Source organism: Balaenoptera acutorostrata, chromosome 15 (assembly GCF_949987535.1).
Source record: "Balaenoptera acutorostrata chromosome 15, mBalAcu1.1, whole genome shotgun sequence".
Lineage (NCBI taxonomy): Eukaryota > Metazoa > Chordata > Mammalia > Artiodactyla > Balaenopteridae > Balaenoptera > Balaenoptera acutorostrata.
In genome coordinates this window covers 72124280-72146565 of record NC_080078.1, presented here as the reverse complement: position 1 = coordinate 72146565, position 22286 = coordinate 72124280, and the positions used below count along the sequence as shown (strand labels likewise).

At 39.9% G+C, this 22286-nt stretch overlaps 1 protein-coding gene across 2 annotated transcripts in view; it reads left to right on the top strand.

Annotated features, from left to right (window-relative positions):
• Positions 1 to 22286, top strand: part of PTPRT (protein tyrosine phosphatase receptor type T) — an 803133-nt gene that overhangs the window by 555329 nt on the left and 225518 nt on the right. For both annotated transcript variants that reach the window (XM_057529518.1, XM_057529519.1), the window contains exon 11: positions 8547 to 8820. In XM_057529518.1, coding sequence (XP_057385501.1) covers positions 8547 to 8820 — 274 coding nt within the window. The remainder of the gene's footprint in view (positions 1 to 8546; positions 8821 to 22286) is intronic.

Sequence of the window (22286 nt, the reverse complement as noted above, 5' to 3'; positions counted from 1 at the left end):
GCTCAGGGTCTTCCGACACCACCATCTTGGCCACACCTCTTAAGGTTGACCATCTTTTCATGAGTTTATAAACCACTTGTATTTTATCGTTAGTGAAATGTCTAGTCAAATCTTTTGCCAATTTTTAAATTGGGTTGTTAGTGTTTTTATTATTGAGTTGTATTGTGTCATTGTGTATGTTAGATATGTCATCTTACCTTGCATACCTTGCATACGTTGCAAATATTTTCTCTCAACATGTAGCTTGTCTTTTCATTGGTTTAATAGTGTCTTTTGAAGTCAAATTTTTTTTAAAAAAATCTGATAACATCCAATTTATCAGATGCTTGTTTTTTTTGAAAAGTGTTCTGGGATTCTGATAGAGATTGCTTTCAATCTATAGATAAATTTGATGAGAATTGCCATCTTAACAATATTGACTATTTCAATCCATAAACAGGGACTGTCTCTTCATTTATTTAGATCTTCTTCATTTTTTTCAGATTTTTTTTATACTTTTCAGTGTCTAAGTATTTCACATCTTTTGTTTAGATTTATTTTTAGGTATTCTTTTTGATACTATTGTGAATAGAATTGTTTACTTAATTTCATTTTCAGATTGTCCTTTCCTAGTGATAAAGATAATTCATTTTTGTATATTGGTCTTATATCTTGTGACCTTATTGAAATTGTTTTATTTCAAGTTGTGTGTGTGTGTATATTCTTTAGAATTTTCTACATACAGAATAATGTCATCTGCAAGTAAAAAGTTTTACTTCTTCCTTTCAAATCTGGGTACCTTTAATTAATGAATTAACTAGTTTCACTGGCTAGAATCTCTAGTACAATGCCTTATTTCATTGGCTTGACTCTCTAGTACAATGTTAAACAGATGTCCTTGTCTTATTCCTGATTTTAAAGGGAAATCATTCGATCTTTTACCCTTGAGTATGATGTTAGTTTTATGTATTTTGTAGATGGACTTACCAAATTCAGAAAGTTTTTTTTTTTCTATTCCTAGTTTGTTAGTACTTTTTATCATAAATATGCCTTGGATTTTTTTCAAATATTTTTTCTGAACCTGTTGAAATTATCTTGATGTTTCTTCCCTTTATTTGAAAAATATGGTGTATTGCATTAATTGATTCTGGATATTAAATCAACCTTGCATTCCTGGAATAAATCTCACTTAGTCATGATGTACAATCTTTTTCATATGTTGCTAGATTTAGTTTGCTAATATTTGGTTAAATATTTTTTAGATCTATGTTCATGAAGGATAATGCTGTAGTTTACTTTCACTGTAATGTATTACTCTGGTTTTGATATCAGGGCCTCACAGAATGAGTCAGGATGAATTTCCTATTTTCTGGATATCAGAACTATTTATTGTTTTAATATTTGCCATATGGGCTGGGGCTTTTTGAGGGAAGAATTTAATTACTAATTCAATTATTTTACTGGTTATGAGTATATTGAAATTTTCTATTTTTTTATGAGTCAGTTTTGGCCAGTTGTCTTTCTGCGAATTTATCTATTTCATCTATGTTGTCTATTATTTGGCATAAAGTTTTTCATAGCATTCCCTTATAATTTTTAAAATTTCTATAGGCTCAGTAGTGATGCCTCCTCTTTCATCCTTGATTTTGTTACTTTATGTCATAGCTCTTTGTCTTTGGATCAGTGTAGAGAAAGAGTTACCAATTATGTTGATCTTTTCAAAAACCAACTTTTGTTTCATTGATTTTTCACTCTTATTTTTATGTCTTCTATTACATTGATTTTCACTCTAATTTTTATTCTTGTTTCCTTTCTGCCTATTTAGAGTTTAGTTTGCTCTTATTTTTCTACTGTCTTAAGGTAGATACTTAGATTAATGATTTGAGATCTTTCTTCTTTTCTAACAGTTATTTAAAGCTATAAATTTTCCTCCAGTCACTACTAAAATTGTTATTGTCGCCAATACTGTTCAGTTTAATCATTGCTCTTTGGAGAGAGAATGTGCTGAGCTCCTCACTCCACCATTCAAGAAGGCCCACACCCTGATTTTTAAATATGAGGAAGTTGAGGCATATAGAGGTTATTTTAGGTTGGGTTCTTCCAGGAACAGACTCAGGGATTCTGGGTGGGCTTCCACTCCCTACTCTGGGCCACCATGGCTTCCCCCATTATGTACAGATGCCTGCTTTCTCTGCCCTGTCTAATGACTTTAGGACTGAACCATCTGGGAGGGAACTAGAGCAGGGCAGTTAGAAATCTTGAACTGTACTTATAAGTTTTGAGGTTGGTTGTAGTGTTGATGAGTTAATTGTGAAACTATTTCGTGTGTGTCATGTGACAATGTATATGAGTAAAATATTGATATTGAAAATGAGGGTTCTTGGTGTAGGAATTTGGAAAAACAAATATGGGAAAGGTAAAGAAGATCTTGTATTACTGGATTTGAATTGGCAATACCAGTATGAACTAATCAGTATGAACTTATGATGTTTAAAAAGGTATTTCACAGCAAGGTCCTACTGTATAGCACAGGGAACTATATTCAGTATCTTGTAATAACCTATAATGGGAAAGAATCTGAAAAAGAATTCACACACACATATGTATGAGTGAATCACTTTGCTGCACACCTGAAAGTAACACAAAATTGTAAATCAACTATACTTCAATTAAAAACTGTATTCCTTAATTCTGTCCAGTTAAAGGGCATAGAAGCAATTGTTTAACAGTACAATGAGCTTACTTGGTGCCCAGAAGTGCCTGATTATGGTTCCAGGGAAGGAGAGCACAGGTGAACCTCGAACATCTTGTGGTGCCTGCGAGCAAGGGGTGTGCTCAGTGATCAGTGGGGCCACCAAAGGATGTGCGAGCTGCCTGATGGGGCTTCCACTGGACTTAAAACTATTTTTATTTTACTCTTACTTAGATATTTTATAGGAGAAGTCACTGTGATTGATGGACTGTTACCATATGCCTCAGCAGAGTTGGGCTGAAAACAAAGGTTGAAAAATACTTTGCCTAACTGGATCTCTGCTCTTATGAAAGTCCCATGTGGTCATTGGTCATAGGTGCCCTGTAGGGGAACTGTTGGTGCCCATACAGATCCCCTCATCTCCCCTTTCCTGCAATGTGCCCATCCTCCAGATTCTATCTGCTTTGATGCAAATGGCCCTTGACCGTGACCATCTTTGAAGGGTTGCCGTTAGGCTACCAGAGCCACCTTGTTAGATCCACAAAGTTGGCAGTACCTGGGAGTTTGTCTCTGCAGGAGGGTCCATAACCAATAACTGATTGGTATCAGAGGCTCAAACACCCTTGGCTTGAGATAAGACAAACTGTGGGGTACAATTTATGCTCCAGAGCTCCCTATGGGATCAGATTGAGTCTGGGACCTTGCCTTGAAATCATATTCTTACTTAGCTTCTGCCCTCTTCTCTCCTCTTCCCTCACTCCCTTACTGGTTTCTCCTGGGGCCACTTCTTTAACAGATTATTTGCATTGAAACTTTGGCTGAGGGTCTGTTTCTAGAAGAACTTGAACTAAGACAAACCTATTTCTGGGAGAACATTGGCTCAAATATGCCACTTTCTGAAGTTGGGCAGCATACCCTCCGTCTGTCTGCTGACTTCAACATTCTGAATGGATATAGCCTCTGGCTGGAAACATCTTCCCTGGATATAGAAAGGGTGCCACAGGATGTGTCTATGATGGAGGCATGGGTCTGATAGGTCCCTGGTGCCCCTCAGTGGTACCTGGTCAGAGAAGCATGAGTCATCATCTAAACCATTAATTCGGAAAGCAGAGGAGGCATGAGGGTCCAGTGGCAGGGTTCTTCCAAAGCCTGCAGAGGTTCCTGCAGGTTTTGCTCTTAAAGGCATCTAAGGCTATTGACCTCTTTGAGCTGGGGTCTTGGACTTGGGACCAGAGTAGAGTATTCTTGTCTCAGGAGACACTGAAACTAAAATATAGAAGTTGCTGGCAAGCCTGGGTCTGAAAAGTCCGGGAGGAGAGGGGAGGGGGGTATCAGTCACTGTAGAAAGAGGATGAACAATGGACATTGACGGTGAGGGAACCAAAGCTAAGGAGGTGAAAGAGGTACAAGTGCCCCTTGGCCTTATGCATTGAGGTGAGGTTGCAGCCTAGCTTTCAGGGTCCTGAAAGAAGAGACCCTTATAATAAATTATGCAGAAAATGTGGTCATAAATGTCCACCTTCTCATTGGGAGAAATAGAGAAGGTATCACAGGAGGGGGAGATGTATGAGTAAATGTTGTATGTTGTGAGGTAAACGTAGAAAAGAATAAGTTATTCTCGTACTATCAGGAATTTTCTACTTAAAAAAATCCTGTCTCTTTACAAATGATCCTGAATAGTTTATTCTAACCACTTATTTTGCACTAGAGATAATGACTTGGTAGGGGGGAGTGGGTAGTCTCATTTAGGTATGATTTAATCATCACCAGAGAGCTGAAAAGAGCTTCGATAAATATATTTTCAAGAGAATGATGATGAGAATGAAGTTACCTCAGAAACAAAAATAATGCCCCCTCTCTCGTTTTTCTCCCACCGCTTCCTACAGTATGTATTTCAGGGACAGGAAAGTCGCATAACTTGCTCAGCCATTTCTTACCTCCTTCCCCTTAGTCAGAGCTCCCAGATCTTTGAGAAAGGCTGCATTCCCTGGCAAAAAAAGATTTATATGACGAAATGGTTTACAGCTTTCTGGCTGCAATTGTAGATTTGCCTCTGAATGGACAGACTACAGACACAGTGGGCCTCAGGAAGCTGCTGGGTGTGCTCTGGCACATTGATCCCAACTGTATGTGAACCATATGTTGACAACACAGTTTAACCCAAAAAATACCCTTTGCTAGTCTTTGTGATTTCAGACGAGGCTGGGTGGAATAGAGCTATGCAATTTCATCTGCCAAGCAAAACAAAACAAAAAAATGCTTGGAAGCCCCTCTGCACATTTTGTTGGCTTATGGAAGAAGAAGGAAGGTAGAGAAAATGAAAGGATACTGAACTGACTGTGAGTCTGGATTTCTACTCTTGCTGCAGTTTGACACCCGTGCAGCACTTAGCCTCTCAGCCTCAGCTTCCTCATCTGTAATCTGGCTGCTGAGTTTGGTTGAATTGACAAGTGAGTCCTCAGTAATCAGATTGGTGGGGAGGAGGGGGCAGTGGGGTCGCAGGCTGACCCCTGGAGAGATGATTTACCTCTCTCTGTAGCCCTTGGCAGCATTCACGTGTCAGAGCTCAATGAAGACCCCACTGCTTGGCTGTCCATGACTGCAGAATCTCATGCCACTCATGGGCAGCCCTCAGACCAGCCTTGTGACTCTTCTATTTTTTATTTTTATTTTTGTTTATCGTTTGTCTGCGTTGGGTCTTCGTTGCTGCGTGGGCTTTCTCTCTCTAGTTGCAGCGAGCAGGGGCTACTCTTCGTTGCAGTGCACGGGCCTCTCACTGCGGTGGCCTCTCCCGTTGCGGAGCACGGGCTCTAGGCTCATGGGCTCTAGAGCGCAGGCTCAGTAGTTGTGGCGCACGGGCTTAGTTGCTCCACGGCATGTGGCATCTTCCCGGACCAGGGCTCGAACCTGTGTCCCCTGCACTGGCAGGCGGACTCTGAACAGCTGAGCCACCAGGGAAGCCCCTTTGTGACTCTTCTTGATCCATCCCATTATCGGAGGGACAGGGACAACAGCATGATTCTAGGGAGTGGAATCCAGCCCCAGTGAAACTCCCAAGGTTTTGGGGTAAGGATGACAGAAGGATTCAAGGGTGGCATGAGAGTTCTGGGCTGAGAAACAGAGACAGAGTTCTTCTCGTGTGGGTGGGATTAACCCAAGTGGTGATTAGGGATAGGCTGGGCCTCAGGGGAAAGCAGGGACCCACAGCTCTTTTCAACGTCCTGATTCTAGGGATGAAGCTGTTGGTCCCTGCCGACCTGGTCAAGAGGGCAGGAGGGCTGGATCGGTTGAGTGCCCCCCAAGCCCAGTGTAGAGTATTGTAGGTGCTATTGCAAGCATGGATAGGTGAACCCAAGAGACTGTTGCTCCTTTTCTCTTAATTCCTTTCTGCCCTTCCCCTCATAGATTAGAGTCACATGAGTAATGGACCCTCAGCAAGTAGTCCTTAGCACACTAGCCAGATTAAGTTTTACTCGAGATTCTTGTTATATGTAAAGTAATACAGGTCCTGGAAACTGGCATAGGTGCTCCTCCACTCTCACCCCATGACCTCAGTTTGGGACTTGGGTCTTTGTGCTGTTTTTCAGGGACTGTTTTGAGCTTAACTGTCCTGATAACCATAGTGATGGTACCATTGAAAAGGACCTCAGAGTTGAGCATAGGATGAATATTAAAGTCGTAATTTAATTTAATTATTTGTTGACTTCAGTTTTATGTACACATATGGATGTCTCACACACACACAAATACATACACACACTTTGGGCTGTTGGAGACACTCACTCAGATTTCATACACACTTATTTAGGTGTCCAAACACTCAGGTTCACATTTGTCTGGATGTTACACCCACTCAATCAGAGAGTATACACGTTCGCTCAGCTTTCAGACACCCAGGTCCTACAGATCCTCATTTGGACATCGTTCACCCTCAGATGTAGTTCGTGCTCCCAGAGAGGTTGGCCGCATTCACTCACATGTCATGCACTCTGGGCTGTTGAGTTCTTGTTCAGATGTGCACAGCAGATAGCAGGCATCTCATTGAGCTGTTGCTCACCTCCACTCACGTATCACTCATCCAGGGGCAGCACTCGCATGCCCATTTGTTTCCCATCCGCATTGCTGACCATCCCCATGCTCAAGGAGATCCAGGGGAAGACTTGACCTATTGATTGTGTCATGTTTCCTTGGGTCAGTCCCTCTGTAGCCTTTTTTCCCTAATTAAATAATCCTGTACCTCTGTCTTCACCAAGTTGTGCTTCTTAACCAAGTGTCTTTAGATGGGTAGTCTGACCGAAGAATGGTAGCACTCACCACGTTCCATTTTTATAAACCGTGTGTTCGTTCACTGTGCCATCTTTAAATGACTGGTTTGAGGCCATTGCTGCAGTCACTTCATTAATTTGCAAAAGTTCCTGGAGGTACTCTTTGGATAATTGGCTTAAATCATGAGTCCCAGAGATATGTACAGTAAAGATCTTCTAAAAAAAAAAAAAAAAAAGGCATTTATTCAAGAGAACTACAAACTGTGGGCATTTGAAGAGATAGTAAAATGTTATCAAAAGTCACAAAATTTAGGATAACTTTTATAAAAGGAGCCTACACATTTGGCATACAGTTGGTGTTTTAAAAAGGCTCGGTCATCTCTCTTCACACACTAACACCTTCTTACAGTCCTTCTAAGTTGAAGGGAATGTGTGAGATCACTAGACAGGAGCTCAGAAGAATCACTGTTTATCTTGATTAGGGTTTCTGCATCCTGTCAGGTTGGGTTTCATGCTTATTTTCAATTTTAGTTCAATTTGGTCCATTTGAACAAGCATTCACTGATCACTATATAGGTATCAGGCAACCTGCTAAGCAGTATGTGGATGGAGGAGAGTGATACAGAGATAACTAAGCCACAACTTCCACTGCCTAAAAGGTCACAGTCTAGACCTAGAAACAGCAGTTCCGTGCTTATGTTATTGCCGTCCTGAGCAGATAGCCATTAACGAGCAGTTAACTTGGGGAGCCGAGTAGGGGGAAAGTCATTCAGATTTGGAGGATCTATACCGGCTTCATAGAGGAGATGAAAGATAGGCTTAGCCTTTAGAGAAAGGCTTCCACAGGCAGAAGTTGAATGAGAGGGCATTGCAGATGGAGGAAACGCGAACTGGTGATGGAATAGGCTGGGATCCAAAGGAGGTTTGTGCAATAGCATGGGGTCTGCAGCAGCTGCAATGAGGGGTTTACCATAAGACTCTCTGAGGGGTAGACTAGAAGCCAGACACAAAGTGCCCCAAAGGTCAGGATGAGGAGTCTCGATTGTCTCATTTAAATAATGGAGAAGCTATGAAAGTGCTTGAAGAGGGACAATGTTTATGTTTAGGAAGATCAGTGGATTGACTGGTGAGTTGATCCAATCAGTTAGAGGCAAAGAGACTAGCTGAGTTCAGCTAAGAGGTGGGGAAGTGCCCAACCTCAACAATTTGATGGGAGGAGGAAAAAAGGGAGGGGCAGGTTCAGATGGCTGATGTCAAGTCAACAGAGCTTGTTGATTAAAGCAGAGTGCAAACCAAGGATGCAGGAAATGAGAATGAGCCCTGTATTCAAGATCTGGCCACTTGACGAGTAATGCTACCCTCACTAAGGAAAGAAATGTAGAAGGAGGAGCATACAGGTTTGTAGGGGTTGAAACTGAGTTGCATTTTTGGACATATGCAGTGTGAGCTGGCTTTGAAACATCTAAATGGAAATCTGTTTCTACAAAGCAGCGGGTTTGTAAGTCTGAAGCTCAGGAGGGAGGTTTAAGTTGCAGACAGAAGTGACGATGATAAGTAAAAGTTCATCCCTCCAGGCAGTTGCTCATCTGCCTCTCCTCTTTCCTGTCCAGTGTTTATCAGCTGGTTGTCAAGGAGGAGCGACTTCAGAAGTCACGGAGGGCAGCTGACATCATTGAGTGCTTTTCGGTGCCGGTGAGCTATAGGAATGCCTCCAGCCTCGATTCTCTACACTACTTTGCTGCTGAGTTGAAGCCTGCCAACCTGCCTGTCACCCAGCCATTTACAGTGGGTGACAACAAGACATACAATGGCTACTGGAACCCACCTCTTTCCCCTCTGAAAAGCTACAGCATCTACTTCCAGGCACTCAGCAAAGCAAATGGAGTAAGTATGGCCACATGGAGGCCATTTCTTGCCTTGTTTTTCCATTCTTAAATGAGAAGGCAGCATGGCTTTAGAGCAGAGGTTGACAAACTAAGGCCCGTGGACCAAATCATCCTGACCCATGCCTTTTTTTGTGAGTAAAGGGTTGTTGTTGGTTTTTGTTTTTTGTTTTGAATACAGTGACACCTATTCATTTCCATGGTCTGTAACTGCTTTGATTCTACAGCAGTACACTTGAATAGTTGAGACAGACTCTATGCTGCATAAAGCCTAAAATATTTACTATATGGCCCTTTACAGAAAAAAATTCTGAGACCCCTGTATTAGAGGATAGAAAGGTGTTTCACTTGGGCAAATCATATGCAGATCTGAGTCTTAATTTCCTCATCTATAAAAGAATACCTATAAATTTGATATCTATTAATGCACTAAACATGTTTTAGTTAATCAGTGACTGCTAACCCCTTTGTCATTACCGTTAGTCACATAAGAAAGTATTTTTCTCCCAAAGACAAGGTAACCTTTTTGTGTCAAATATTTTTTTGGTTATTGAGGCGTGCCAGTCATAACATTACAAAATCACAAGGCTGTAAAGGATCTGAAAGGTCATCCAATATCTCCCTCCCTCCCCTACATACAAAACAGTGCTTCAGTCAATATTACAATATCACAGTTAACTGATGTTAATGATTATTCTTTTTTTTAAATTGAAGTATAGTTGATTTACAATGTTGTGTTACTTTCTGGTGTACAGCAAAGTGATTCAGTTGTATATACATATTCTTTTTCATTATGGTTTATTACAGGATATTGTAAATAGTTCCCTGCAATATACAGTAGCACCTTGTTGTTTATCTGTCTTATATATAGTTATGTATCTGTTAATCCCAAACTCCTCCAACCCCTTTCCTCTTTGGTAACCATAAGTTTGTTTTCTATGTCTATGGGTCTATTTCTGTTTTGTAAATAAGTTGATTTGTATCATTTTTTTAGATTCCACATATAAGTAATATATGATATTTGTCTTTCTCTTTCTGACTTACTTCACTTAGTATGATAATCTCTAGGTCCATCCATGTTGCTGCAAATGGCATTATTTCATTCTTTTTTATGGCTGAGTAGTATTCCATTGTGTATATATATACACATATACATATATACCACATCTTCTTTATCCATTCAAATGATGAACATTTAGGTTGCTTCCATGTCTTGGCTATTGTAAATAGTGCTGCTATCAACATTAGGATGCAGGTATCTTTCTGAATTAAGGTTTTCTCAGGGTATATGCCCAGGAGTGGGATTGCTGGATCATATGGCAACTCTATTTTTAGTTTTTTAAGGAACCTCCATACTGTTCTCCATAGTGGCTGCACCAATTTACATTCCCACAAACAGGGTAGGAGGGTTCCCTTTTCTCTACATGCTCTCCAGCATTTATTTGGTGACGTTAGTGCTTATTCTTGAATACCTCCAATGACAGAGAACTCACTTCTTTATGTGGTAACTTTGCTGATCTTTATGGAGGCTGTGGCTCTAAGAAAGCTTTTTTTTTAACTGACTTAAATATATCGTTTATTGTAGCTTCTACCCATTGCTCTTGATCCATACTTTTAGGTCCCAATAGAACCAGTGCAATCACCTTCTCAGGTGGTATTTTTTTTCAGTTACATAAGAACTTTTCCACCATTCACTTCCCCTCTATACACACACACCCATCTGGTCTTACGTTCTGCAAGCTAACTATCTTTAAGTTCCTCTTATACTCAAGTATTTTCCATCTAGGCTGCTTTTGTGGACATGTTTCAGGTTGCCATATTTCATCCAACAAATAGATAATGAACAGTGACATTTGCTAGACCTGATAGTTCATATTAAGATTATGTAGTATGTGCCCTCAAAGAGCTTCTATAAATGTAAGGGAATCTTATGTGCCATGTTCCACAGTGTTTCGCTCACTGGAGAAGGGAAAGCTGAGACAGAAGCAAGATTTGGTGAAATTCTTACAGAACAGCCTGTGGCAAAGGTAGTCTAGTCTGTCAGTGGCAGTCATTACCTTATGAGAAACCTGGATTGAGAAACTAATTAACATTTAAAATGTCCACCTACCCATTTAGATTCCACATTGGTATTTCAGTTCTGCATTCATTACTGGTTCAAGCAACATTCCTCACAGAGAGTATAAAACTACAAAAAGAAGCCAGACTGCCTTCCACCTGTCCATCTGGTCTTCCCTCTGCATGCACCACTCTGAGGTATTGAGGAGGAAGACATAAAGATGGCCAGAAGCATCTGGGAGCTCATCTTGTTCTTGGTTCTCTGCATCCCATATGAGCCAGTTTCTTGGTTCAGCACAGCCCTGAGAAGGGATGGCCTTCCCTGCTCTTGGCAGCATATCAAGTGGTGCTGTTGGGTTTCCATGCTGTGGAGCAGAGTCGTAGCTTCATTCAATTCACCTGCTATCACATTCCTACCAAGATTCTCCTGAAAACCCAGCAACAGACCAAGTCTGTAGAACCCAGGAAACTGGAAAATGGACCCCAGCAGAGATTTCCCCAACCTGAGCATGGTAGGTCCTAGAAGAACAGCAGATGAGGCAGGAGACTTCGTATAATAGAAACCGTTTTCAAGACATGCGGTTTTGCCATTGGGAAAAAGTCACCCCACTGTGAAGCTACCTCATCTAAGAAGCAGTGTCTACTACTGCTTCCGAGAGAAACAAAGCCATTTAATTACTCATGCCTCTGATCCCACCCCATGTGTACACCCATTGGGGAACTAAGGTTTGCTGTAATGGAACACGAGCAGGGATGGAACTGGATGGGTGCTTATGCCAGGTATCTTGAGGGTGTATTCGGCCTCACAGGAACAGAGAGGAAAAAGCTGTGGGAGCTGGCACTCAGAGTACTGTATTTTTCTAGCAAGAGAAAAACCACACACCATTTCAAATTACTGTGTAGTATTAAGTTTTACCGAAAAGAGTTGGGTGAAAGGGACACAGGAACAGGAAAGTCATTCTTGGTCTAACACATCTCTGCTTGGCCCCCTCAGATTTTGCCATATCATAAAGGGCAGAAGACAATGCAGTTAAGCCTGGAGGATTTTTGAGGAGAAAATGTTATAACCCACAAATTTCTTATCAGCCGAGTTGTTGTTCTTGTGTAAATGCATCAGAAAGACATTCTCACCATCCTGAGGGTCCCACAGGTCCTGCTTCTAATAAATCATTCAAAGAGCAACTGACCAAGCAATGAATCAAAATAAAGAAATCAAGAATAGAGAAATATGAAATAAAAAGACCCACAGTGAGCATGGAAACTAATTAAATATCACATTAATGCTAAATAATTGCTCTAAACATGTTACAGAGAGGTTAATATTAAAAGCAATTACTTGAAGAAAAGATGTATAATGTAAAAAGTTAACAGTTGTGATCTGGGTCTGTAATTCACTCTTATGTCAACAAAAACTAAGGAAGAGTTGGAGGATTGATGAATGTAAATAAAAATCTGCTAATTTTCCCACTTTAGACAGGATGGAATAGCTAATGACTATTTTCATTTTGATACTAAGATTTTTTTTAAGTATACTTTTTTGGAACATAAAGGCAGCCTTCCAATCTATCATAGAAAAGCCAGAAGACAACAATCTGCAAAGAAAAGGGGGAGAAATAAAGGAAACTATAAGTAAACATGAAAATCAGCAACTATAATGCAAGCCGGAAAACAGAAGCACTATATTTTTTTTAAGTGATGCTTTACTCCCTTCATAAAGGGGTAAAATGTCTTGAGTCAAGTAAAAACCAGAATTCAGCAAATCTATATCACTAGAAGATCAAAAACAAAGGTTAGGGCAAAGTTATATTACGTTTAAAAAATTAAAGGAAAGCAGAAATGGCCATTTGTTGCAGGATGGTTGTGGGCAAGGTTGAATGATTTACTATCAGTCAATTTCTTTGCTTCCAATCCCATCTCCAAGTTTCAGTCAAAACAGGGTAAGAGAATTTTAGGGTTCAGATATATTTATTCTATGAATAGTAAAGATGTTTTTTCAGCTTAGCAGAGTGGCTAAATATTCAGCCTTTACAATCAGACTGCCTATACACAAAACCCTAGTAACTGTGTGACTTTTAAGTAACCTATTAAAAGAGTTAGATGTGATTGATTAATTAATTAAGGAAACATCTAGCAAGCACACACTCTATGTTCCCCCCACCCCCTAAAAAAGGTACCTTTTTTGAGTGCTGGGAATAAAGCAGTAAGCCAAACAGACAAAAACTCCCTGCCCTCATAGCATTTACATTCTAGTGGGGGAGAGACCAAAAATAAATAAGTAAAATAATGTGTCAAATAATTAGTCATTAGGTTTAGAAATGTGGCGGTCACTCATTAAATCTTGACTATTATTAGGATGGGAGTAAAGACATTTTGTAAACTCTACAGTGAACTATGTAAATGTGGAATAATTTAATCCAGCCCCGTAAACACCATGGAGGGTCCGAGTATGATATGATGTCCATTATGAAGCATGGTCCGCAGAGTCCTCGCACGCACTTTCATGAAGTGTGAGTTGTTCACAGGTGCTTGCGTTTGGAATTCTGATCAGATTAGTATTGGGTTGGCCCAAAAGTTCGTTCAGGTTTTTCCATAGCAACTTATGGAAAAACCCAAACGAGCTTTTGGGCCAACCCAATATCCCATTAACCCATTTATGCTTTCTTACAGATAACAAGGTCAGTCCCACCTGTTGAAGCACTGCCTTTGGTGCTGAATTCTCAGCATCTGTCTTTCTTGTGAATCAGGCCATACTGTAACTATTTGTTTTGGATACAACAATATTACAGATCTATAGCGGTTAAGAATTGGATGATTTTGAGGTGTCATCTAATCTACACCAGAAGCCAACATAGAAATCTCTAATAAAGTGTTCTTGGCAAGGCATTATATAGCCGCAGCTTGACCACTGCAATTCTTTGGAGGGAAAGAGTTGATTCCTTTGTTGAACAAGAAAAATTGTTAGAACTTTCTCCTTTCTATAAAGCCAAATTCTGTCCCCTTAACTCTCTACTCTAGGACACTTGTATTGATTGGAACAAATCAAATCATTCTTTACCATGTCAGCCTTTTGGAGAAAATACGACAGTATCAACTACCATCCCTGGCCACCCAGGCCATCTCTCATTGATATTTAATATGCAATTACTTCTATTTCTCATATGGCATGATTTCTGTATCTCTTTCATCCTGTTTATTCTGTTCTCTCATAGACAGACTCCTTTTTTCCAATGCCTTCCTTAAAAAGGGGTAATCAGAACCTAGCATTGTACTCCAGATATAGTTAGACCATTCCTGCTACATTTCAACTACCCCTCCTCTCTTGACCATTTTCTAAGACATTATTTCTCATACATTCCAAGATATTTTTCTCACTTCAGGGACCTCTTGCAGGCTGCTATATTATCCACGTCTCTCTTCTTCATTCTTTGAAGAACTAGTACATTCTCAGTTTTCAGGCCTCATCTTCAATGTCATATCCTTTGGGAACTTTCCAATCATATTATCTAAGAGCCATCCACACCAGTACTCACTATATGTTAACCTGTTCTTTTTATTTACAACATTGTGTGTATTTTTTTAACATCTTTATTGGAGTATAATTGCTTAACAATGGTGTGTTAGTTCCTGCTGTATAACAAAGTGAATCAGCTATACGTATAAATATATCCCCATATCCCCTCCCTCTTGCGTCTCCCTCCCACCCTCCCTATCCCACCCCTCTAGGTGGTCACAAAGCACTGAGCTGACTCCCTGTGCTATGCGGCTGCTTCCCACTAGCTATCTATTTTACATTTGGTAATGTGTATATATGTCACTGCCACTCTCTCACTTCATCCCAGCTTACTCTTCCCCCTCCCTGTGTCCTAAAGTCCATTCTCTACATCTGCGTCTCTATTCCTGTCCTGCCCCTAGGTTCTTCAGAACCATTTTGTTTCTTTTTTTTTAGATTCCATATATATGTGTTAGCATACGGTATGTGTTTTTCTCTTTCTGAGTTACTTCACTCTGTATGACAGACTTTGGTCCATCCACCTCACTACAAATAACTCAATTTCATTTCTTTTTATAGCTGAGTAATATTCCATTTTGTATATGTGCCACATCTTCTTTATCCATTCATCTGTCAATGCACACTTAGGTTGCTTCCATGTCCTGGCTATTGTAAATAGTGCTGCAAAAAACATTGTGATACATGACTCTTTTTGAATTATCGTTTTCTCAGGGTATATGCACAGTAGTGGGATTGCTGGGTTGTATGGTAGTTCTATTTTTAGTTTTTTAAGGAACCTCCATACTGTTCTCCATAGTGGCTGTATCAATTTACATTCCCACCAACAGTGCAAGAGGGTTCCCTTTTCTCCACACCTCTCCAGCATTTATTGTTTGTAGATTTTTTGATAATGACCATTCTGACCCATGTGAGGTGATATCTCACTGTAGTTCTGATTTGCATTTCTCTAATGATTAGTAATGTTGAGCATCCTTTCATGCGTTTGTTGGCAATGTGTATATCTTCTTTGGAGAAATGTCTGTTTAGGTCTTCTGCACATTTTTGGACTGGGTTATTTGTTCGTTTCATATTGACCTGCATGAGCTGCTTGTATATTTTGGAGATTAATCTTTTGTCAGTTGCTTCATTTGCAAATATTTTCTCCCATTCTGTGGGTTGTCTTTTCATCTGTTTATAGTTTCCTTTGCTGTGCAAAAGCTTTTAAGTTTCATTAGGTCCCATTTGTTCATTTCTGTTTTTATTTCCATTTCTCTAGGAGGTGGGTCAAAAAGGATCTTGCTGTGATTTAGGTCATAGAGTGTTCTATGTTTTCCTCTAAGAGTTTTATAGTGTTTGGCCTTACATTTAGGTCTTTAATCCATTTTGAGTTTATTTTTGTGTATGGTGTTAGGGAGTGTTCTAATTTCATTCTTTTACATGTAGCTGTCCAGTTTTCCCAGCACCACTTATTGAAGAGGCTGTCTTTTCTCCATTGTCTATTCTTGCCTCCTTTATCAAAGATAAGGTGACCATATCTGCGTGGGTTTATCTCTGGGCTTTCTGTCCTGTTCCATTGATCTATATTTCTGTTTTTGTGCCAGTACCATACTGGCTCGATTACTGTAGCTTTGTAGTATAGTCTGAGGTCTGGGAACATGATTCCTCCAGCTCCGTGTTTCTTTCTCAAGATTGCTTTGTCTATTCTGGGTCTTTTGTGTTTCCATACAAATTGTGAAATTTTTTGTTCTAGTTCTGTGAAAAATGCCATTGGTAGTTTGATAGGGATTGCGCTGAATCTGTAGATTGCTTTGGGTAGTATAGTCGTTTTCACAGTGTTGATTCTTCCAATCCAAGAACATGGTATATCTCTCCATCTGTTTGTATCACCTTTAATTTCTTTCATCAGTGTCTTATAGTTTTCTGCATACAGGTCTTTTGTCTCTTTAGGTAGGTTTATTCCTAGGTATTTTATTCTTTTTGTTGCAGTGGTAAATGGGAGTGTTTCCTTAATTTCTCTTTCAGATATTTTATCATTAGTGTATAGGAATGCAAGAGATTTCTGTGCATTAATTTCATATCCTGCTATTTTACCAAATTCATTGATTAGTTCTAGTAGTTTTCTGGTAGCATCTTTAGGATTCTCTATGTATAGTATCATGTCATCTGCAAACAGTGACAGTTTTACTTCTTTTCTGATTTGTATTCCTTTTATTTCTTTTTCTTCTCTGATTGCTGTGGCTAAAACTTCCAAAACTATATTGAATAATAGTGGTGAGTGGGCAACCTTGTCTTGTTCCTGATCTTAGGGGAAACGGTTTCAGTTTTTCACCACTGAGAACGATGTTGGTTGTGGGTTTGTCATATATTGCCTTTATTACGTTGAGGTAAGTCCCCTCTATGCCTACTTTCTGGAGAGTTTTTGCCCTAAATGGGTGTTGAATTTTGTCGAAAGCTTTTTCTGCATCTGTTGAGATGATCATATGTTTTTTCTCCTTCAATTTGTTAATATGGTGTATCACATTGATTGATTTACGTATATTGAAGAATCCTCGCAATCCTGGGATAAACCCCATTTGATCATGGTGTATGATCCTTTTAATGTGCTGTTGGATTCTGTTTGTTAGTATTTTGTTGAGGATTTTTGCATCTATGTTCATCAGTGATATTGGCCTGTAGTTTTCTTTATTTTGTGACATCTTTGTCTGGTTTTGGTATCAGGGTGATGGTGGCCTCGTAGAATGAGTTTGGGAGTGCTCCTCCCTCTGCTATATTTTTTGGAAGAGTTTGAGAAAGAAAGATGTTAGCTCTTCTCTAAATGTTTGATAGAATTCGCCTGTGAAACCATCTGGTTCTGGGCTTTTGTTGTTGGAAGATGTTTAATCACAGTTTCAATTTCAGTGCTTGTGATTGCTCTGTTTATTTTTTCTATTTCTTCCTGGTTCAGTCTCGGAAGGTGGTGCTTTTCTAAGAATTTGTCCATTTCTTCCAGGTTGTCCATTTTATTGGCATATAGTTGCTGTAGTAATCTCATAATCCTTTGTATTTCTGCAGTGTCAGTTGTTACTTCTCCTTTTTCGTTTCTAATTCTATTGATTTGAGTCTTCTCCCTTTTTTTCTTGATGAGTCTGGCTAATGGTTTATCAATTTTGTTTATCTTCTCAAAGAACCAGCTTTTAGTTTTATTGATCTTTGCTATTGTTTCCTTCCTTTCTTTTTCATTTATTTCTGATCTGATCTTTATGATTTATTTCCTTCTGCTAACTTTGGGTGTTTTTTGTTCTTCTTTCTCTAATTGCTTTAGGTGTAAGGTTATATTGTTTATTTGAGATGTTTCTTGTTTCTTGAGGTAGGATTGTATTGCTATAAACTTCCCTCTTAGAACTGCTTTTGCTGCATCCCATAGGTTTTGCATTGTCGTTTTTTCATTGTCTTTTGTTTCTAGATATTTTTTGATTTCCTCTTTGATTTCTTCAGTGATCTCTTGTTTATTTAGTACTATATTGTTTAGCCTCCATTTGTTTGTAATTTTTATAGATTTTTTTCCTGTAATTGATATATAGTCTCATAGTGTTGTGGTCAGAAAAGATACTTGATACGATTTCAATTTTCTTAAATTTACCAAGGCTTGATTTGTGACCCAAGGTATGATCTGTCCTGGAGAATGTTCCATGAGTACTTGAGAAGTAGCTGTATTCTGCTGTTTTTGGATAGAATGTCCTATAAGTATCAATTAAGTCCATCTTGTTTAATGTGTCATTTAAAGCTTGTGTTTCCTTATTTATTTTCATTTTGGATGATCTGTCCATTGGTGAAAGTGGGGTATTAAAGTCCCCTACTATGATTGTGTTACTGTCAATTTCCCCTTTTATGGCTGTTAGCATTTGCCTTGTGTATTGAGGTGCTCCTATGTTGGGTTTATAAATATTTACAATTACTGTATCTTTTTCTGGGATTGATCCCTTGATCATTATGTAGTGTCCTTCTTTGTCTCTTGTAATAGTCTTTATTTTAAAGTCTATTTTGTCTGATATGAGAATTGCTACTCCACCTTTCTTTTGTTTTCCATTTGCATGGAATATCTTTTTCCATCCCCTCACTTTCAGTCTGTATATGTCCCTAGGTCTGAAATGGGTCTCTTGTAGACAGCATATATATGGGTCTTGTTTTTGTATCCATTCAGCCAATCTATGTCTTTTGGTTGGAGCATTTAATCCGTTTACATTTAAGGTAATTATTGATATGTATGTTCCTATTACCATTTTCTTAATTGTTTTGTGTTTGTTTTTGTGGGTGTTTTCATTCTCTTGTGTTACCTGCCTAGAGAAGTTCCTTTAGCATTTGTTGTAAAGCTGGTTTGGTGGTGCTGAATTCTCTTAGCTTTTGCTTGTCTGTAAAGGTTTTAATTTCTCTGTTGAATCTGAATGAGATCCTTGCTGGGTAGAGTAATCTTGGTTTTAGGTTTTTCCCTTTCATCACTTTAAATATGTCCTGCCACTCCCTTCTGCCTTGCAGAGTTTCTGCTGAAAGAGCTGCTGTTGACCTTATGGGGATTCCCCTGTATGTTATTTGTTGCTTTTCCCTCACTGCTTTTAATATTTTTTCTTTGTATTTAATTTTTGATAGTTTGAGTAATAATGTGTTTTGGCGTGTTTCTCCTTGGATTTATCCTGTATGGGACTCTCTGTGCCTCCTGGACTTGATTGACTGTTTCCTTTCCCCTATTAGGGAAGTTTTCAACTATAATCTCTTCCAATATTTTCTCAGTCCCTTTCTTTTTCTCTTCTTCTTCTGGGGCCCCTATGATTCGAATGTTGGTGCATTTAATGTTGTCCTAGAGGTCTCTAAAACTGTCCTCAATTCTTTTAATTCTTTTTTCTTTTTTCTGCTCTGCGATAGTTATTTCCACTATTTTATCTTCCAGGTCACTTATCCGTTCTTCTGACTCAGTTATTCTGCTATTGATTCCTTCTAGAGAATTTTTAATTTCATTTATTGTGTTGTTCATAATTGTTCATTTGCTCTTTAATCCTTCTAGGTCCTTGTTAAACGTTTCTTGTATTTTCTCCATTCTATTTCCAAGATTTTGGATCCTCTTTACTGTCATTACTCTGAATTATTTTTCAGGTAGACTGCCTGTTTCCTCTTCATTTGTTTGGTCTGATGGGTTTTTACTTTGCTCCTTTATTTGCTGCGTATTTCTCTGTCTTATCATTTTGCTTAACTTACTGTGTTTGTGGCGTCCTTTTCACAGGCTGCAGGTTCGTAGTTCCCGTTGTTTTTGGTTTCTGCCCCCAGTGGGTAAGGTTGTTGTAGGTTTCCTGGTGGAGGGGACTGGTGCCTTTGTTCTGGTGGAGGAGGCTGGATCTTGTCTTCCTGGTGGGCAGGCCACATATGGTGGTGTGTTTTGGGGTGTCTGTGAACTTATTATGATTTTAGGCAGCCTCTCTGCTAATGGGTGGGGTTGTGTTCCTGTCTTGCTGGTTGTTTGGCATGGGGTGTCCAGCACTGTAGCTTGCTGGCCGTTTAGTGGAGTTTGGTCTTAACCTTGAGATGGAGATCTCTGGGAGAATTCTCGCTGATTGATATTATGTGGGTCCAGGAGGTCTCTGGTGGTCCAGTGTCGTGAGCTCAGGTCTCCCACCTCAGAGGCTCAGGCCTGACACCCGGCCAGAGCACCAAGACCCTTACATGTAAATGGGTTAAATTCTCCAATCCAAAGGCACAGGGTGGCTGCCCTTCCACACTCCACTTGGTCCTCCAGCTGGGCCTTGTCCATCGGGCCTGGTTGATATGGAGAGCCTGCTTTGGATCCAGGTCCAGCTGCATTCCCTAGCGTCTAGAAGAAGCAGCTGACGCCCCTATCTTCCCTTATCCCTGCCACAACTCATCACGATCCTGTGGCGCCTGAGGCTCCGCCCCTCATCCATTGTGCATATTTTTAATTGCACTTGTTTTTTGCAATGCATGACTCTCTCATTAGACTGAGAGCTCCAGGAGGCAGGAACTCTTGTTTGCTGCTGTATTCTCCCTACTGAGTACAATATTTAACACACAGTAGAAACTCAGTCATCATTTGATGAATGAATGAATGAGAGTACAGACTGTTTCTTGTTGTCTGTGAGTCTCAGTTCCCTCACTTATAGAATTGAAATAGTAATACACACTTCGCACAACCATTTTGAGGAGGATTAAATGAGAAACGATCTTGAATACTGAAAGGCACAAATTAAGTGTGAGTAAAGTCTGAATTTCCATTCAGTGCAGCATGAGAGATACGGCTCTGGGCTATTTTCCTCATAGAAAGATGAGCCATAAAGGACCTTCCTTCCATCATAGCAGTAATACTTTCCGCAGCTGTCTCATTTCACAAGCTCCAGGCTCCTGGGAAGCCTTGATTTCCTCCAGATCTTCCAAATGGTACCCAGAGTAGTTGTCTCAGTTGTAAACAGCGGGTGGGTGCGGTTTGCATCGTTTCTTTCCCACTCTTCCCAGAATGAGGTCTGCTGAATCTACTGTTCTCTGCATCCCCACCACCATTAGCCACGATTGTGAAGTTGAAAGGACCATAATTAACGGTTGTATGCAAAACAAGTGTGGCGGATTCATGCAAATATCCATCAGAAGCCACCCTTTGTTGGGCAGTGCTGTTGTGCCTGTTCTATTTATGCGGAGGGAAGACTCCTTCCTATATCCTTTTCATCATGTGGGGGCACGTTTAACCTGCATGATGCCTCCTCCAAATGGTGAGCTAAATAAGAGAAGTGAGAAGTAGAAGGGTGACCACTCTCTGTGTTTCATTTCCTCTTGCAGCTCCTGAATTCAGTTGCCTCTTAAGAACAGTTGGAAGGCAGATGCTATTTTGAATGAGTCCTCGTGTTTGCAGCATAATCACATTATAAGAGTTGGGACGATCTAGGTAGAGCTGGGTTAGGGAAAATTCTGTGTCTCTGAATGAATTGGAAGAAACCATATTTAGTTGTGTCCAAGCCCTGTGAAAATAATATTTGCACATGGATGGGTTTACTGAGGCATGGTTGGGTAGACAGAACTGAAAGTCAGGCATCAGACAGACTTGGCTTTGAATTATGGCTGTTCCCATGTATGTGAACTTGAGCTGATTTCTTAACATCTCAAGATACCTAATGAGATTAATGATACACCTCCCCCAAACTTGGGGAGAGCAAATGAGACAATGCATATAAGGCATCCGTCACAGTTGTTGTAGTTCTAGTTCTCTTTTCCTTTTTGCTGCTTTCCTGAAGCTCCTCTCTTGAGGGAGGGGAGGGTTGAAGCACCCTTACCTGGTACGTTCCAATTTGCCCTGTAGACTCCGCATAGAAGCACATCACTCCCTAGGAGGACCTCAGGAACCATGTCTGTGTGGCACCTGTTGACTGCCTTAATTCACCCATGACTCAATTGCTTTGTAACCCCACCCCAAGCTTTATTTTTCTTAGTTTAACTTTTCATATGTGGTTCCAAGCCTGACATCTGTTCCTGTTGAATCTTTTGATATAATTGATTTTGTCTTTGGAGAATGATCTTGCCCCTCCCCACCCCATTTCCTGATTCTGTTTTTACTTTAGTGACTGTTCACATGAAAAAAGCTCAGATGGGCCATGGAATGAGAAGGTGCAGGAATCCGAAGCTCAAATGAGTTAGAGTTAAGACCACACAGGAGATCACATGGCTTGGGTCTGAGGTATTCCAGAGGGAGTTTATAAGAAAACTCTTATATTGGTTAGGATAAACTAATTTATGCTGTAGTAACAAGCAACCATGAAATCTCAGTGTATTCCAGAAAAAATATTTTCCACCCTTTCTACGTGTGCAAAATGGGCCAGCAGAAGGGCTCTGCTTATCCTAGTTACTCAGGGACTTAAGTTGGAAAGTCCATCTTTTTTTTTTTTTTTTTTTTT